Source organism: Sinohyriopsis cumingii, chromosome 11, assembly GCF_028554795.1.
Source record: "Sinohyriopsis cumingii isolate HCF-2022 chromosome 11, ASM2855479v2, whole genome shotgun sequence".
Classification (NCBI taxonomy): domain Eukaryota; kingdom Metazoa; phylum Mollusca; class Bivalvia; order Unionida; family Unionidae; genus Sinohyriopsis; species Sinohyriopsis cumingii.
Genome location: NC_142971.1, coordinates 86,992,996 through 87,012,072, shown reverse-complemented (window position 1 = coordinate 87,012,072; position 19,077 = coordinate 86,992,996). Strand labels below are relative to the sequence as shown.

General features: G+C 31.9%; 1 protein-coding gene across 1 annotated transcript in view; it reads right to left on the bottom strand.

Annotated features, from left to right (window-relative positions):
- Positions 1 to 910: 910 nt before the first annotated feature.
- Positions 911 to 19,077, bottom strand: part of LOC149788908 (hepatocyte growth factor receptor-like) — a 163,983-nt gene continuing 145,816 nt past the window's right edge. The window contains exon 20 of the mRNA XM_089975039.1: positions 911 to 10,501. Coding sequence (XP_089831165.1) covers positions 10,231 to 10,501 — 271 coding nt within the window. The 3' untranslated portion in view covers positions 911 to 10,230. The remainder of the gene's footprint in view (positions 10,502 to 19,077) is intronic.

Sequence of the window (19,077 nt, the reverse complement as noted above, 5' to 3'; positions counted from 1 at the left end):
AAGTGTGCATAGAGAATCTAAGGCATTATAACAGTAACGTTACTATGCCTTTGAATACCTATTGAATTCCCGATTTATATCTATATGCAATCTTTATTAGAATTCACTAAATGTGAACAACAATCATAGAGTATGCTAATTTTGCTCCCCATGTTCAGAACTAAATGTACCCTCAAGTTGCAGTTTAATTATTAATTCAAATATATCTTTCCTCAGTCTTGCCATCCTTCCTGCTATGAACAATCACCTAACTATGATAAAACTACTTGCGCTTACTGTATAGTAAAACTCATTGAGAATATATTTGGTTTATAGACATAAAGACCATGAGATCATGTTTGACATTAGTCAATATTTATTTCAACAAAGCCAATCCCCACCATATCATTAATCTCTATCCTCATGATGTGGTCTTGTTTAATAACCACCGAAACAAGTCTCAAGTCCGAATGTTAACTATATAATTAGGATCTATATGACCGAATGATGCCAGTGATGTTTTATTACAAGTCTGTTTTGGTTGTAATACATTTTTTCCCAAGACGAGGACTGGATATTCTTCAAAGGTTGGGAGTACATCATTTTCATTTTGTATGTCAATCTCTCACTATTCTGTTGATGTTAACAATCATATTTGAATCTAGGAAAGTTTAAGAATAAACATTTACAGTGGAAAATGTTTAACCAATAAACTGTGATATCTTTAATGTTAAGTTTTGAAGATAACATGAAAATGTAAATTGCAGAGGTATAGTTGCAATATAACTGAATACAAATTAACACGGTCTTGCAGTCATATGTGACTATCTCAATTAGATTTAGTAAACAATGTGGAGGTTGACAGCAGAAAGTCCTAATTAATTTACTGGATACTCAGTTTTATGGGCATAAGAAACACTCAAAATGTAAATGCATGTATCTGTATGTTTTATTTGATATAGAATACAATAATATAAATTATTACCAAACTTTTATGAGCTAACAAATATGCATTGGTTCAAGAAATATACATAAAAATATATCATACAATATGTAAATAAATGTTCTGGATTCAGAGAAGTGAAAGCAAACAATTGAGATACATGGTGTTGTATGTGTGATCCAGATTTCTTCCAGGAGTGATTTTTGACAATAAAGTTAAATAACACAGTTCGCAAAATCAAAATGTTTGTATTTATCATAAATTTACTTACACCCCCTGCCTTCCAAAATCTTTTTATGCTATCTCTTAAATACAAAGACCAAATCAATCAAATCAATGACCAAATCTTTATATGCTCAAAATATCTTAATATAAAATAATTTATATAACTATGCGTTTTCCAACATGATTTAGAAAGTTTCATATTTATTTGTATAATATACACAAACTTAAGTTTTAAAAGAAAACATAATGAAGATAAAAATGCCAGTACGAATGTTTTACAGCTGTGTGGTATGTACATAAAATATCCTAATTACAATGTTGTTTCCAGGATTGTTTCTCAACACAAATCAGATATTTTAGAATATATGACATGATCAGCGATCTAGGAACAAGTCTTCTATATGAAGCTGCACTATCCTACATATGACAGCTGCACCAACTACTTTTTAAAATTCTTAATGCAATTCCAAAGTTAGCAATGTAATATGTTTTGTAACCTGTTACTATATATAGATAAAGAACAACTGAATCATTTTGTTATAGAATTCTCTTGAATATGACTCATAAAACTTTAACTCAAACTATTTACACACAGATATACTGCCTTGAATGAAGACATTCTAAAATAATGAAGACCTGTGAGCTGGATAGGTTAATCGAACCTACAGTGATGATGTATATAACTACTAAATATAAATTTTAACATTCTAGAGATGTCCCAATAAGAATCTTGCCAAAAAAATATTTTTCTGTCTGTTCTATTTGTTCTTCTGGTTTCCAACCTATATTATAAATACTACTACTACTACTAATAATAATAATACTTTGTATGGCGCCTAATCTTTAGAAGCTCTAAGCGCTTTACAACATTAGACAACTGCTATAAGATAAAAACATATATAATTATATGATTACAAACACAAACACCATGAAATTAGAAATCATAATGGGATTAATGAGTATACGATTGTCAGAAGAGGAGCGTAATTATCTTGCTGGTGTGTACACATGGGTGAGGTCGGATAGGTATGTTGGACTAGAGTCGGACAGTGAAATGTAGCACAGAGAACAAATTTTGTGTTTGATTCTGGATTGAATGGATAGTCAGTGTTGGGTACAGAGCAGAAGGGATGTGTGCTATGATCTGATATTATAAGGCTTGTCCTATGTTTAGACCATTTCCCTTCAAGTTGAACCCTTTTTATTACATAATACCATCCATTCTGTGAAATTAACCCATATAATGTACGTTATAAAGGACTTTTTACAACATGTTTACAGATGGTGTCTAGATTGTAACAGTCAACAAGATGCTTTAAATAAAAATGGCATGACATTAAGTCTTAGCTTTTCAGAACTACTTTGTATGTGTGAAGTTGACAAAACATAAGAGCGTAGTGTGGGACTGATGTAAGCATGAAACATACATAAATATTTCCACAGGCTGATGTGTTATTATTATTAGATGAAATTATGCACAAAATTAAGTATTTAAACTGAAATGTATGCACTTTTCTATCTTTTCTACCGGATTTACACAAAATGATTCAAATTATCTATGTATACTACTTATTTCTCTCTCTCTCTCTATATATATATATATATAAGAAAATTTAGGGGGCTTCATGTGCTCACCTTACAGATCACTGAATCTCCACGTGGGTTCGAGTGTCAGCTCGGTCAAGATTGCTAAGTTAAAAAGCCTACCAGTAACTCCTGCATTGGCAGGTGGTTCTTCCCAGGTTACACCTTCACCAAATGTTCTGGCAGCCATGTATATCTTATCTTGTTTCAGAAAAACAATGTAAACCACACAAAAAAAACGGTTGTTAATAATAATAATAATAATAATATTGCTTTATTTATAGGGGATACTCATTAGTCAAGGACTATTCTCCCTTGAGGCCCTCTTAAGAGTATAACAATTCACATTATATGAAGATAGCAATAATTACTGTTTATTTTATCATGTTTAGTAGTAAATTACTAAATTCCATTATCTATTAAAATCACATACATGCTCATGATATCTCTTCTTAAATACTCTTAATATTTTCAGCAGATTTCACATGAAGTGGAAGCTTGTTCCACATAACTGTACCAGAGTATTGGAAGCTCTTTTTAAATTGCTCAGTTCTTGGTTCTGGTGCTTGAAGGTTTCCATGTGATATTGATCTGAACGGCTATTGTTGAAAAAGACATGAATAAGTCCTGAAGATACTCTGGTGCAGTTCCATGTAGACATTTATATTAAAGAACTGCCTTGTGAAAATCTATACTGTCATACATTGTGAACCATTTGATTTCTGTAAACAATGCTTAAGAAGGATGATCAATAGATTTATCTAAAATTACGCGTGCTGCTTGTTTCTGAAGTTTATAAATCCTGTCAAGCTCAGATTTAGCACAGCTTTCTCATACATTTGAACAATAATCCATTGTTGGAAGAATATGTGACTTGTAGTATAGATTGTGAGTTTTCATAGGTAAATATTTCTTGATTCTACTGAGTAGGGCAATTTTGGATGACAGTGTTTTACTAAGCATATCAATATGGTCGTTCAATAATAAATTATTATCTATGGACACACCTACAAGCTTTTCATGTTTGACGTTTTCTAACGGATGATTATTTATTGCAAGAGATAGTTCTGGGTTCCCTGACTTGTGTAGCTTTTGTGATTATAAGCAGAGTATCATGTCATAATACTAAATCTGCTTGACCGTATTATCTTAGACATATAGACAATAAAAGGAACTGATTGAATTAATTGTTCTTAAAATGTATAAAAACATATTACCTGATAAGATTAGTCTTATCTACATAAAATAGGAAAATAGAAAGCCATTAAGTATATCAGAGTATGTTCAGCACTTATTCAGACACATCTTTCACCAAATTAGATGTTACAAATATATAATCCAAAGACAAAAAGAGAGCATTTATGCAATGTGGTACATAGACTTTTTCAAAGCGTTTGTTGTTTCTTTTGCTGTTGCCGTTTTCTGGACATGTGTTACTCTTGATTAAACTGATAATAACTTCAACATAAAAGACTTAACTACAGAAAATATTTTGAGGCACTCTGAATTGACTGCTATCATCTGATACTACAGTCATTTGGTTCCCCTAAAGGGAAGGCCTTAGTCTTTTTAAGCCAGAAATATAGGTTAAGCCTGACATTCTAACGTATACAGTTTTCATCAAATGATGTCAAGATGAATGATAACTGTTCTTGATGTTTCAAACCTATTGAAACTATAGTTCTTCTTCTTCAGAAAGTATGAGACCTAATAAAATTACGTTGTTAAGAACATGTCAATATTAACTCTTTATAACCCTTTACTGAATGATGACGCTTTTTGACGCGAACTGCTTTACTGCATGATGACGCCTTTCGTGACAGACTCTATTAAGATACACAGTACTACCAAAATGAAGTTTGTATACGCATACATATCACTTATATGGCTGCAAGAATGAATCTAGAAAATAATTATGAATCAAATCACTAGTTTATTTGCATGATTAAAACAGCTGCTCAGTTAAAGCTGCACTTGACGATTGTACGTATGAGCGTGTCCGCCATTTGTACAAATCTGCTCTACACCCTGCAGTTGCAATGTGAAGGAGTTTGAAATTTTGAATTGTACACTTAAAAGATTTTCATTAATATACACGGGAATATGAAATTCTTTTAACTAGTCCAGATTATTGTTATCAAGTTTACACCGAAAAAAGAGGAATATTAGACAAAATTTCAAACATTGGAACAAGGCTAAATGCTAAAAATAACTTACTGCTTGGTGTTCATGTCTTAAGCTCAAAACCGTCATTTCAGCAGAGATATGACCAAGAATCACCAGTTTATCAAAAATATGGATTTCATATATTTAAGTAGCATTTACTCGCCAATTGCAATACTAGTCAGCACAAAAAATATACAAATGAAGAGTTCAACTATTTGTTTTTAGACGTAAGCAAAAACCATAAGTCACATGGGACGGCAAATTCTGATCAACTCCACTAATTGACAGTGCTCGTTTATTGCACTCAAATGTAGGATTTCCTCTTAAAGAACATGTTTTACTACTTTTAAGTCTTTATTTAATGTCACATATCATTTTTAAATCATTATAATTAATATCGTTTTGAATTTCACAAGAAACTTGATACACGATAGCATGTTCCTCAATCATGAGTGAATGATGCACTTCGTATTCCAAAAACCATTAAAATCATTAATTATACCAAATATTGTACATCAATACTGATTGTATACTTGATTGCCACCCAATCACTCAACCTACCAGGGGTTTACAAAGAATCTTTTTTTAATCGCCAGTAATATGATTACTGCTTTCAAGAACACATTCCAGGTTGCTTCTGTGAACGAGAGTGTAGAATGGTGGGTTTTATGATTTTATTATTATGTCCTATTTATTCAAGCTTTGCTTCAGAGAATTAACATTAATTTTAACCAATGCAAATTCGTTTTCTGTGAAATATAATTTTTGGGGACAATATTTCAGATTTAATTATATACTTCTTTAAAGACATAAAATTATGCTTTTTATATCATCCTTTTTAGTGATGGGACAAGTTAATGAAGTTAGTGGTACAATTACAAACTGAGTGCATTTAATATGGCAATTACATTAGTAAAATCTATTCCACATCTTTTTGGCTGTCAAGATTTCAGTCATATATTCCCACAACCATTGATTGTCCCCAGTTAAGATATTCTTCATCTTAATTAATGTTCATCTTGACTGAAAATTATTTGCTGATTTTATCATATTTCAATGTTGATGATATTTGTCCATGTTAATATTTCGTCATAATAAAATGTCATCAAATCCAACAAAGCAAAATATCTCGTATGCCAGATTATTCATATGATAACCACATGTGTTAATTTTCTTCTTAATCCACAAAATGACACAATGAAATCAATGATGAATGTACCATCTTATCATTTCATTACTTCTGGGTAGTGTGATTCAGACATTGATCTTTGGAACTATAATAGAAGCCTCTATCGCATACCCCTCTGTAATTTGATGTTCACAACAGTTTATTATTTTATGACTTAAGTGTGCATTTTAAAACAAAAAGGCTTTATGGAGGCTCTTTCCATTGCCCATGTCACTCTTGAAATGCAAATATTTATTTTAACAACTGATGCAAGTCAATTTCATTTATCTTTATTTTGACAACTGTCTGTTTTGGGGGCTTATTTTTATCCCAAAGTCCCAAAACACAAATATAAAAACCATGTGCTACCAAACACACTACAGATTCAAATATTCTTTGAAATATTCAAATATTGTTTGCACCTGGTAGAATATTAATAATACCTAATTCAAAGTTAATTCTCATTGCCAAAAGGTACTGTACTTTTTGCCAAGTTAGTTTATACCAAAAACATACTTTCATTTCGATCTTTGAATTCATATTACTTTTAAATCTGAAAGTTTATACAACTCGATGGTCTGTTAATCACTAGTACTGATGACATGGTTTTAAAACTTGGATTGAACTGCTTTCTGCAATCTTGAGTACATGCGCATATATATATATATATATATATATATATATATATATATATATATATATATATATATATATATAATTTTGTTGCAAGACAGCAGCTTGTCAAATATTGCATACAAAACAGAGAGATGGAATGGAATGGCATGCTTAAAGTGTGTTGGGTTAAACAAATATTCTGTCGAGTTTTATGAATGATACAATATATTTAAAAGAGGAACAAACTTAAATTTTGTGGTCTGTTTAATAAAGTTAAGTTTGTTTATTTGTGTGTAAACTTAAGACATTCATCAAAAATTCTATCTGCTTCCATAATGGAACATAAATCCACAATTAGATACTGTAATTCCCATTTACCTAAAGTTTGCATCAACATGAAAATCTTGTAACATTTAAAACATGATCTTCTCCGTTTTTCTTGATACAATTCTTAAGCTTTAGTATAGAAGAGCTTGGTTCCTCATGAGTGGTCATATTTTTTGTGTCTGGATCAAAATAATGCAGTACCCAAATACATAGTATGTATGTATGTATGTATGCATGTATGTGTGTATGTATGTCAATAAATATGCATATAACTTTTACCTTCAATCTTTTTATGAATTGTCATTCATCGGTTTTCTTTCAGGTTTTTTGAAGTTGAACACAGGCATTGCTATTAGGGAGATTTGGTATACAATTATCTTGAAGATCGTAATATTATCAGTGCATTTTTATTGCTAACATAGTAACCAAGCTATTTGGTATAAATTCAACAAATTTAAATGCTAGACCAAAATACTTTTTTAGATTTAAAAGGTTTAAGACCAACGTTAGTACATCCTAGAAAAAGCACAGAAAATACAGCCTAAACTTTATTGATTTTAATTGTTCAATCTTAACACTTAACTGAACACAAAACACCTCTTGTGCCTTTATTTGGTGGAACTTGGATAATCCAAGCCAAATAATTAGAAAATCTCACATTTCACAATCATAAATTGAAAATATTCAAAGCCTGATGGATTAGGCAAGAAAGTAGAAAGCTTAATAGAAATGCATACTAAACATATGCAATTTTGCTCTGATTTTATACATTCTAGGCTGGATTTGGCTGCCATGGCAACCAAATATATCTTCCCCTGCATGCTGAAAAAAAGTATATTCAATACCCATCCAGTGTCCATGATAAATTTACCACTACAAAAAAAATTAATATTGCACAAGAAGTAAAATCAAAAGGGATGCTAAATTACTGAATTAATGGATAAATCCTGTGCAAATCAGGAACATAAATCTCCAGATTGATGCGCAGTAAAAGGTTAAGTCCTTCCAGTAAATATCCTGAGATATTTCAAGTTGTTGATAATACATACCAATAACACAAATATTAAATTTGCATAACATATGATAAACATTAAAAAGCCAATAATATATAGCAAACTGCTAAATAAAAGAACTATGTACAAGCTCATTGCATAGTTGATCCCCTCAGTCATGTTCAGAAGAATATTTACAAGTTTTGCTAGCTATTGCTTATTTATATTTTTGTGCGATCTGCTTCCACAGACTATTATAGACGAAAAAACAGTTTCAATATGACTGGGTAGGCACTAACGAAATTAGCTTTTAAAATACTTTCTAGAGAGGACTAAATACCACTAATGTTGCTGATATTACATACCAATACACCTCTCCCTTGAGACCTCGCTCACAACGGGTTCCACAAACACTGACAGCACTATAAGCGAGGGTGCGAGTTACCACAGGACCTCCAAATATTGAACAAAATCCATTTAAACATCGAGAAAACCCACAAGAGGGGACATAGGGGACTGGGCTGTTTAATGACAGAATCATCGTTTTACAATCACGTGGATAATAATTGTTAATAACGCGCTTTTTCTAATGAAGTTGTTCATTATTCTGTATAAATAACATTTATTTTCAAAATGTCCAACATGTAAAAGATTGTTCCAACTGGTTTGAACAACCATCACGTGTATTTGAAAACACATGTGTGTTAAATCACTGGTGTTTGTTTTGTTTATAAGTCTAGTTCCCGGTGTGGTATTTAATCGTTTCCTGCCAAATCGGTAGTCTGTTAGCAGGAAACTAGACTGATTGTTGATACACCACCAAATAAGATACCTTTCTTTTAAAAAAGCGACATTTATTTAGTGAGACAATCGTCTATGATGAAACCCAAATTTTGATTTTTCAGTTAGTATATTATTGATGTCGTGATTTCATTGGAAGTAATAGCGAACTTCTTATCATCCTTGAGGATATCTCTTAGTGCCAGTTCAGGAATTCTCTGAAACTCGCTTGCCCACAATGGTCCGTATCTGTGAAACCAAGCTCTTTATTTTACTAAATATTCTTTTAGCTTGCTTGCCTTGCTATCTTTGATCACAGTTATGAATGAGTCAGTTAATTTAAGGTAGTTTATGTTACATACACAATAATATTTTTAATAGTGTTCGATTGATCAATGAAGTGAGTCCACCTGACATACAACCGGGGTTGCAAGATTTTAAGTTTGTAGGATTTGCGTGCCTTTTTAACTTTTCTTTTAATTCACCTCTTTTATTGGATTAAAAAGACATAATTAACGTGATAATACAAAGGAGGACAGCTTTTAATTTAGTGCAACACTACAACAAATACTTCCGCAAGTTAGTTATCAAAACACAGTCGGCACTTAATTAGGTTCTCAGAGAAAACACTTGCGAACATAGCTGTTACGGTATATTGACACATTTTACGCTTAAATACACATTGCATTTATGATCATAACACTTAAGAGAAACTAAAAGATAGAATTTAAACAAAATTTAATTTAACAAAAAATATTTAACTGGTATTTAAGTATTAATGTACTGCCTATACTAGGTGTAAGTGACATTTTCATTGATCGAAATTTCCTTGAATATTTTTAATTATGATGTACTAAGAAAGTTGTCTGGAAAGAAAATGTAAACACGTATATGACTTCTTATTAAACGCTGATAATTTTAAACTGTTGATTAAAATTTCGAGGTCATATCTACCATTTTTGACTATAAAACGAGCGATATCAACATTTCAGTTACCAATTTTTGATCGCAATTTTCTTCAAGCTTTAAGAAACAGGGATCATTTTTTTGTACTTACTGGTTTAAAAAATGGGATCCATGCCTGACCCGGCGTTATTAGCGGTTTGCGAGTTATCAGGGGGCACGAGTTATCGAAGGAGTGGCGTATTACAAATCATAAATTGTGAAATACATTAGATGAGCCAATAATACCAAATAAGCTTATAAAAAAGTACAACTACCTTGCACAGAAAGCACTGTCATTGACATTCAGAAAATTGTAAGAGAATATTCTCCACATGTGTTTTCTAGCTTATGCTTAGAGTACAAGTGACAGTTTCGCACAATCTGCTTTTTCAGATCAATACATGTGAATTTTAATTTTCTCATGTGAGATATAAACATACACGTGATATCAATGTAAACATTTCTGGCATTTTTGTTAACTATTTCGACACCTCCAAATATGAATCTTACTCTGATTCCTCCTTGCTATTTGTTTCATTTTGTGCAGATATTTCTGTATCAATTGTGCCGTCAGATTCATCGGAGTCAGTGGTCGCACTATAGTAGTTTGAACAGTCTGATATGTTGACATGCGTATTATCAATGCTTATTTCCTGATGACCTTTTTCTGTCCTTTGCTCCGGAGTGTTTACTATGTTCCTTAAACTCTTCGTCAGTTCACTAAACTCGGGTCGATCGTTAGCTTCAGTAATCCAACATGTTTTCATTATCTTGTACCTTGAACAAAATAATATTTGGGGTTTTGTCAGTTTTAATGTACAATTAAAATCCATGTTAATTAAAGATCTAAGATCATGATACTAGTAGTGAATTGCAGCCTATGGTCGTCCTGAGGAAAACTTGCTAGGAGTCTTGTTCAGGTGACCCACTGAATTAATCAATCAGGAATTGAAGTCTCAAGCTTTTAAAATCAAACAGTTCTCAGAAATTATGCCACTAACCCGGTTCCATATGAAATCTTTTTATCAGTAGTGACCCTGTTTTGTTAATTTGAACATTCAGTTAGTTCATTAGTTTAAAATGGGTCTTCGAAACGTGAATTAAAAAAGTAATAATTATACAAATATTATCAAGAATAAACCATCTTCAATGTAAGCTCAATTTCTGCTGTCGCAGTTTACTTTCTGAAAGAGTTGCTTCAGCATGAACAAAATCAAGTTTCCTGCATTCTTCAATGTCTTACAAGTCAATAAAGTCAATACAGGAAGCATGCAAGGAAGTAATAATATTACTTGTCTCCTTTGTACTAAATCTGTATCAATTGTCAAATAAATTATTATTTTGATATCTATATCGCTTTATTATTTTAGTCGAGAAAAATGAAAAGTGCTTGATATACTTATAAAAACAATAATAAAATACTAAAAATATTCCGATAACAAATATAGCGTTCAAGCATTGAACAATTTATAACACGGTCAAAGCTCCCGCTTGGAGACTGACATGCCCATATAAGAAAACTGTAGAGAAATACTATACAAAACAAGTTCACTGTAAAATCGCACTAACATACCAAAGTTATGCGATGCAAATTGGAAGAATGAGCGGTTTCGTACAAAGAGGAGGAAAACACTTGAAGTTAAGGAGAATCTGAATAGGGCGATTATACACATATTATAAATTCAAGACTCTAACTTAATTTTTGTATACAAGACTAATTGTGATTTGAGCCATGTTTTGCATGCACCTTTGTATAATGCACATCTGTTAAATGTCAATACCAAAACATCAGTTACACTTGTTCATATTAAAAATACATCGTGAATCTGACTGACATCAATCGAACGTACTTTAGTCATAGTGTTTGCATTGCTTATTAGTGGAATTATAACAAATGTATATATCTTCCTTGTATGTTTCCACAAAAAAATGTTTTTGTCTTTTGCACTCTCATTCTATCCAATTTTCATATAAAATATTTTAATATAAATTGGAATAATTGGAATATTTGTACTAAAATAAACCAAAAAAAGATGATTTAGGAAAAAGTATCTTAAGGATGGTTGACAGGATAGATATTTTTTACTCATGTACCTAGATAAGCAAACACTGATCTTGAAACCTATTCATCAATTTGCCTGAATGTGCATCAAATCTTGTATTAAGTACCCTCGGCAGCCATCACTATAACCAATCGAATACAATATAAATAGATATTCATTAGTTTGAGAGATATCAACTAAAACAAGGTATATTGGGATAATTTTAAAGTTTTCTATGCAGTTTATAGTGATTTTGAATGTATCATCATGCCAGTCATACTAATAATGGATACATAATATGTGGCAAAGATATATACTCCGAAGTCTTTAAAAAAAACGTGTTTAATGGAAATACAAACTATCTCAGATAAATAAAACAGCCAAGCACATTCCTGCTGGGTTCGGCTTGTACCTTAAATCAATCCACAAAGATAAGATAAATCAACGGCTTACAGGTCACATATTGAATACTAACCTAATGCAGGTTGAATTATAACCTAAAATGCACAAACCTAAAATTTGTAAAATTTTAATTTGTTGTACTTTAACCAACATATAGTATATATGTGAGAGAGAAATAACTGAAAACATAGTTTATTTTACAGCAAAGCACATGCACATGAGGTGCATGATTATGATGACTTACCGGGGGAGTATAGAGGTCTACACAGAATATAAGATGAAATACAAATATCCAGAATCTTTGTGAATGTTTGTATATAAATTATCCGATTGTGAAAGCAACTTACTGGACAAGAGATTGGTCACAAATGATCCAGAGGAAGAGGTAAAACTCATTCCGGATAAAGTGAAATATGTATCATTTAGATAAGGAATTAATAGTTGAGAGTTTAATGAGACAAGGAAATAATGGCATTTAAAAAATTAGGATAACTTTACAATAATGGGGAAATCTAATAAAAAGCTGGCTGAATATTTTAAGGTGAAATATTTAAAGAGACATCTAAACAGTTTATTCAGATGTTACCAAAATATCTAACATTTACCGATACGATTACATAGACAGTTTTGAAACATATAATAAAACAGCTATATGACAAGCATACAGGTTTTCTATATTACTAAAAGGTTTAAAGATATCAAATGATGATTACCACAATGTATATCAAACCATATAACATTTTAATCATCAAACTTTCGAATACGTGATCTAAGTGACAGTTATATCATAAATGAGACTTTAATACTGTGTGGCATATTTGAAGATATTCATAATTTATGCATGAATAGGTACAAATTAGACGCTGATCACTACTGGTATACACCGGAACTAGACCATAATACATTGTTAAAGACATCTAATGCAGAACTTGAACATTTACCAGACAAGGACATATTCTTGATGACTGAGAATGGAATAAGAGCTGGAATTAGTATCATACTGCATAGAAACACACAAGAACATTATGATTACTACTTAGATGAATATGGAGAGAAAACGTCAGATGAAGGGTATGAAAGTCAAGGTCAATGTCATTTCTTATACACTTAGCTATTAACAATTTCTAAGAATGATCAATGAGCCAACACATGCGCTAAAAATAGCATGGCCACTGAGGAACAAATTGTATGGGTACAAGAAAATTTGATTGAAATACAAGATGAATATTTTGCTGGTTATATTTAAAATGGATTAAAGATTCCATTCCAGTCCCATGAATATTTTAAGGACTATGATTTGCAGAAGAAGTTAATATATGATTAATCAAGTGTCCTAAACTGTTATATAAACTGAAAAATAAAGACATGACTTTGCTGTTTAAAACTGTTATATGCATGCACTTAAAAATACTGATATATCATCATCACCATGTAAAACTGAAAAAGGATACACAGAATTATCTTGTTTTCATCAACAAACATGGTTAAGGTGCTCACTGATATTAATTCAAAAATAGACTCAGAACACAGACAATGATTTTAACAAAGATGTTTTTAATTTAGCGAATACATAAGGAGAGAACACAGACAATGATTTTAACAAAGATGTGTTTAATTTAGTGAATACATACAGAGAGAACACAGACAATGATTTTAACAAAGATGTATTTAATTTAACGAATACATAAAGTGAGAACACAAGGAGGAAGACAACAACAAAAAATCTGTTCTAGATTGCATAATTCCAGCATGTATATGGTTGCAAATGTTAAAATGTAAGAAGAACAAACAGATGGGTAAAACAGTTGAAATATCAAGAAAAAGAGACATCAAAACAATGCTGGAACTCCAAAACAATACTGGTACTCAGCAGTATGAGCAAGTGAACCAAGTGGAAACATCCTGGTTATACTGGGCTAGATAAAACTTGCCAATATATCTGTATCCAACTGAGAAGACAGAACATACATACAAACTTTCTGATACATGAAGGTTCCGGAGGATACTGAGATGCAAATAATGGATGTCAATGAAAGAGCCATTTTGAGTGAAGATGAAACTATAATTCATGAACAACACAGAAGAATGCAAAGCAGAGAACTATGAATTGCAATCAAAAGATCATTCACTACACAAGGGAAAGAAGAATTAAAGTGTCAACTAAATTCTGTAGGAGTTATCAATGTGAGAACAGAATGATTTGACACAGAAATGATGAATAAAAGATTGAAGAATTAAAACAATTAACAGCAAAGAAAGGAACCCAAAGTGAAAACATGTACTGTAATAACCACTGGACAGACTTGAAAGAACAAATAATCAAGTATTAAGGAAAATTACAATTAGGAGAAATATAGAAAACAGAAACTTTAGTATAAAAGTGTGATAATTGCCTCTATTGCTACAGCAATAGGTACATGGATGATTATATCAGCTATTACTCTATTGCCACAGCAATAGGTACATGGATGGCTATATCAGCTATTACTCTATCCTATTGCCACATCAATAGGTACATGGATGACTTTATCAGCTATTACCCTATTGCCACAGAAATAGGTACATGTATGAATACATCAACTATTGCTCTATTGCCACATCAATACATGAATGACTATATCAACATTAGTTCTGCCACAGAAAATTAATAATAAGCATGAATCTAACTGTGCATAGTCAATACCACCGTTTTACATTATGTAAATGCCACATGCAATCTAAACATCCAAATGTCTACAAATTATATCAAATGAACTATGTACAGGCTCTACCATCTGAACGGTAAGGCCACAGTCAGAATAATCCTTTTTATGTGCATGTATTCTACTCACATTCACTTCTGTCATGTGCTCTATTGTTTTCTATTGTACTGTCACAAACTGTTTATTAGCCAATGGAATACCAGTCTTCACTACTTTAATATTAATGGCAAGATTTAATTCATTCTTAAAATTTTTTTTTATTTAAGCAAATCGCTCTTGTATCCTTCTATTTATTTTCATAATCATGTAGCTTGTTCATAGAAATTACTATCACCACTAACAACATGGCTGAATTTCACTTTTTAATATGTTATATTTGTTCTGGAATATTGTGATAATGTTTTCTACTGTTTCACAACATTCCTGTTCTCAATTTTCTGTAGAAGTGATCATTAACTTTTCAAAGTTATTTCTAATTATCATAATTGAAGAGATGAAACGAAACTTTGTATATGCATTTAAGTGGTACTATGTTGATAATGTATTTTAGTGGATGTGTTTAATTGTAATTAGTTATTTTCTTGAGACAGAACATGCATAAAAATATTTTGATAGTTTAGGCTTGTGGAGAGAGCCTCAAGGGAGATTAATTGTATTTAACTAATTGAGTTACTCTCTTTAAAAAAAGAAATTATTAGTATTCTTATTATTATTATAGTACCTTCTACCAAATCCACAAATATTCTCATTAAAATACAGTATCATGATTTAACCTTTCAGTACTTTCCACCAAATATATGAATTCATGTTTTTCCCAATTGTAACTACTGTAGACAAAGTTCTGATGAATCTGTATATTGTTTCCAATAGTACATATGAGCATACTGTGTTAAATCTCGTCTGATTTATATGATTATTGGACTGAATCTATCCGGACCAGGTAGAGGCATTGCACACTCCATTTGTAATTTCCTAATCTGGAAGATGCTATGAAACCTAAAAACAGATTTAAATAACTCTGGCATACTTTTATATCTTAAATCTCTGTCTGAAATCCCATGACCTGCAACCGCTCCGGTGGACTAGTGGTTAGAGCGTCAGCCTCGGATGCGGGTGGTTGTGGGTTCGATCCTCTGTCAAGTCATATCAAAGACTTACAAAAATGGTACTAAAAGAAGCCTTGCTTGATGCTCAGCATTAAGAGGTTAGTGCTAGGACTGGTATGTCTGGTGTCAGGATAATGTGACTGGGTAGGACATCATGCTACATGTCTGTGGCATGATGCCCCAGTGCTAGACATTACTATAAACTGCCACACTGCAGACATCGCAGTGATATGACTGAAAAATTGTTAAAGCTACGTTAAAAATCCAAATCACACACATACACACACCCATGACCTGCTGTTGCCGTTCATATTCCCTACGTTAGTTAATTCTGCTAAAATCTCATCACATACTGTGTTCTGTATGTGACCAGAGAATCTTAACTATCATTTTAATAGTGTAGTTATCAAAATAATTTATAGTTTGTACATTGAAAATACTCAATTTCACTGTAGTGAAAGTAGGTACATTGAAAATACTCAGTTTCACTGTAGTGAAAGTAGGTACATTGAAAATATTCAGTTTCACTGTAGTGAAAGTAGGTACATTGAAAATACTCAATTTCACTGTAGTTAAAGTATATCTAATTATATATTTGGGCAATGTTCATGGAGCATTAAACTGAGTTACAGTACAAGGGTATGGTACTTTACTTGTTATGTTTTTAAATCTAAAGTCTCTTATTAAAACCATTAATATGAAATTAACTTTCCCTATGCAAGTACATCAAACCTTTATTTTTTCCACATTCACATGCAAATTTATTTTTGTTTATTTATTTCTCCAGCATTTTTATTCCTACACTTTGATACATACACAGAGAGAGTCAGCACCTTGCATCTATGCCATGTGTTGTCTCTAACACAACTTGATTTCCTTCAATAATATAATATTCATTGTACCATTTACTTGTGTAACCTAATTTTAATTACTACAAAGTAAAAAATGAAAGATTTGATTGCTTTGAAAACTGCATCTACAAACTTTTTATATCTACACACAATGAAAGGTGTACTGGATTTGTCTTCATGCATTTGGAATAAAAGCTGCAGACTAATCAACCGATTCTGGGTTGTTTTGCCATTGTTCTTTGTAACAGATGCTTATATATATATATTTATATATATATATATATATATATTTGTGTGTGTGTGTGTGTGTGTGTGTGTGTGTGTGGACACAATACAAAAACTTTTTTCCTGTCCCAGAACTAATGGTGAAACTTTTTTCACCTAGGTCATATGTCCCAAGACTTAAGAACTGAAATAAATTTGTACTGAATTTGCATCCCCCCACTGCATGTTCCAATAAAATAAACAAAATGCTTATATGATAATAAAATGAAAGAAACTAACCTTGTGTTATTATTATTTATTCCTTTTTCTCATTATGAGCAATAAACAAAATATATCCACGAACTGCATGCATGTATCATAGACTTTCATACTGTAGCGAGGTCAGTAGCAGCAGTTTGTCCTTTGGGGAGACTCTTAGTTCCCATATTCTCAGCATGACAAAACCAACACTATGTCAAAAGTGCCACACATTATAGTTTTATAGCTTTATAAGGTTTTCATGTGTACCATTTTACTATTTACTGGTATATGTTTATGGATGTGCATTCTTGCTTCCCTCAGGTTTTATGATCAGCACAGATGTGCATAGTGTATATGGTTCAACTCATTTTTGTTTTAGTGTAGTTTGTTCACATCCGACATATTACAAAATTTCAGGCTTTTCAAACTCAAAGTTTTAATCCTCAATAGTACTGTTATTTATGCATTGTTCTTCAGCTGTTTCTAATGGAGGTGTCAATTACTTAATGACTTAATGGTTCCTAACTGTTAAACAGTGCATCATTATCAGGGAACATTGTCAGTGGACAGTTGTTTACACTGTGTGACATGGTCTGCAGAGCTCCACAGCTATAGGAAGAGTCAGTGGCCTGGACCCATCAGACAAGGTTGACTGCAAAATGACCCTATCCTGTCTGGAAATGGTTCAGTGTGGTTCACACATGTCATGGAAGGTTGAAGCCAGGAAGGCAGACAGATAGCTCAGTTACAAGGTAGTGCTTTACAACATCTGTGAAGACCACTTATCACTCCATGCCAAATTGGCTCTTTCAACAATGGAACTAACCAGATTGGACATCTTAAAGCCAAGAAGACTGCTGGATGTGAGGTAATGTTCATGAATAGTGGAAGTTTTTCTCAGGCATAAACCTTAGCCAGCAGTTTTGTGGTTGCTTCAAGGTGATGGATATGTGGAGGAGGAATGTTGCTGAGTACCAGGGGCCATGGTAAAGGAGTAGGACATAATGTTCCAGAGACTATGCACATTGTTGAGCCGGAAGTCAATTCGCTTGGTATAGGATAATTTTGGTATTCCCCATGGATAAATCTGTTGTACCTGATGTTTACCAAGCTCTTTATTATAATTTAAATGATATAATTCATCTGTTTACAACTTAGAATTTTCTAGAAATGAACTCTGGACATGCATCGTAACTTTCTCTTTTGTGTCAGTTATTTCATATAATCTTGTTACTTGAAAAATTATTCATTCTTGCATTTAAAATTCTTTAGTTGAATAATTTGTATTGCTGTGTTCAGATTTATGATTTGGGTGGATTTATTTATTCAAATTATGTTCTATGGAATTACAAAGTGCTCAATAGTATTCTTGGACAGAAACATTGATTTAGAATGACAGTGAATTCAGACAAGGACATCTTGGACAATAGTATTGTGATTAATTGGAAACCTGTTAGCATATCAGCACACTTCTGGCTACTTGTACAATAGTACATTCAAGACTACAAGCACAATGACACCTTCAGCATTGGATCTTATTTCAAACACCACTGGAATTTAATTATAACTTTATTTATTAGGACTGGTGATATTGGACTATTTAGGATTATAATTTGTAATACAGTAAGTTCTTTTTAATTTTTACTTTGTATTCTAGAATAATAAATTATACACTGAATTTTGTGAAACCTATTTGTTTTTGTTGTTATATATTATTTTAGTTTAAGGCCATGGAGTCTTTACAATGTAACAGACCTCAATGTACATACTGTAATTAATCTCAGC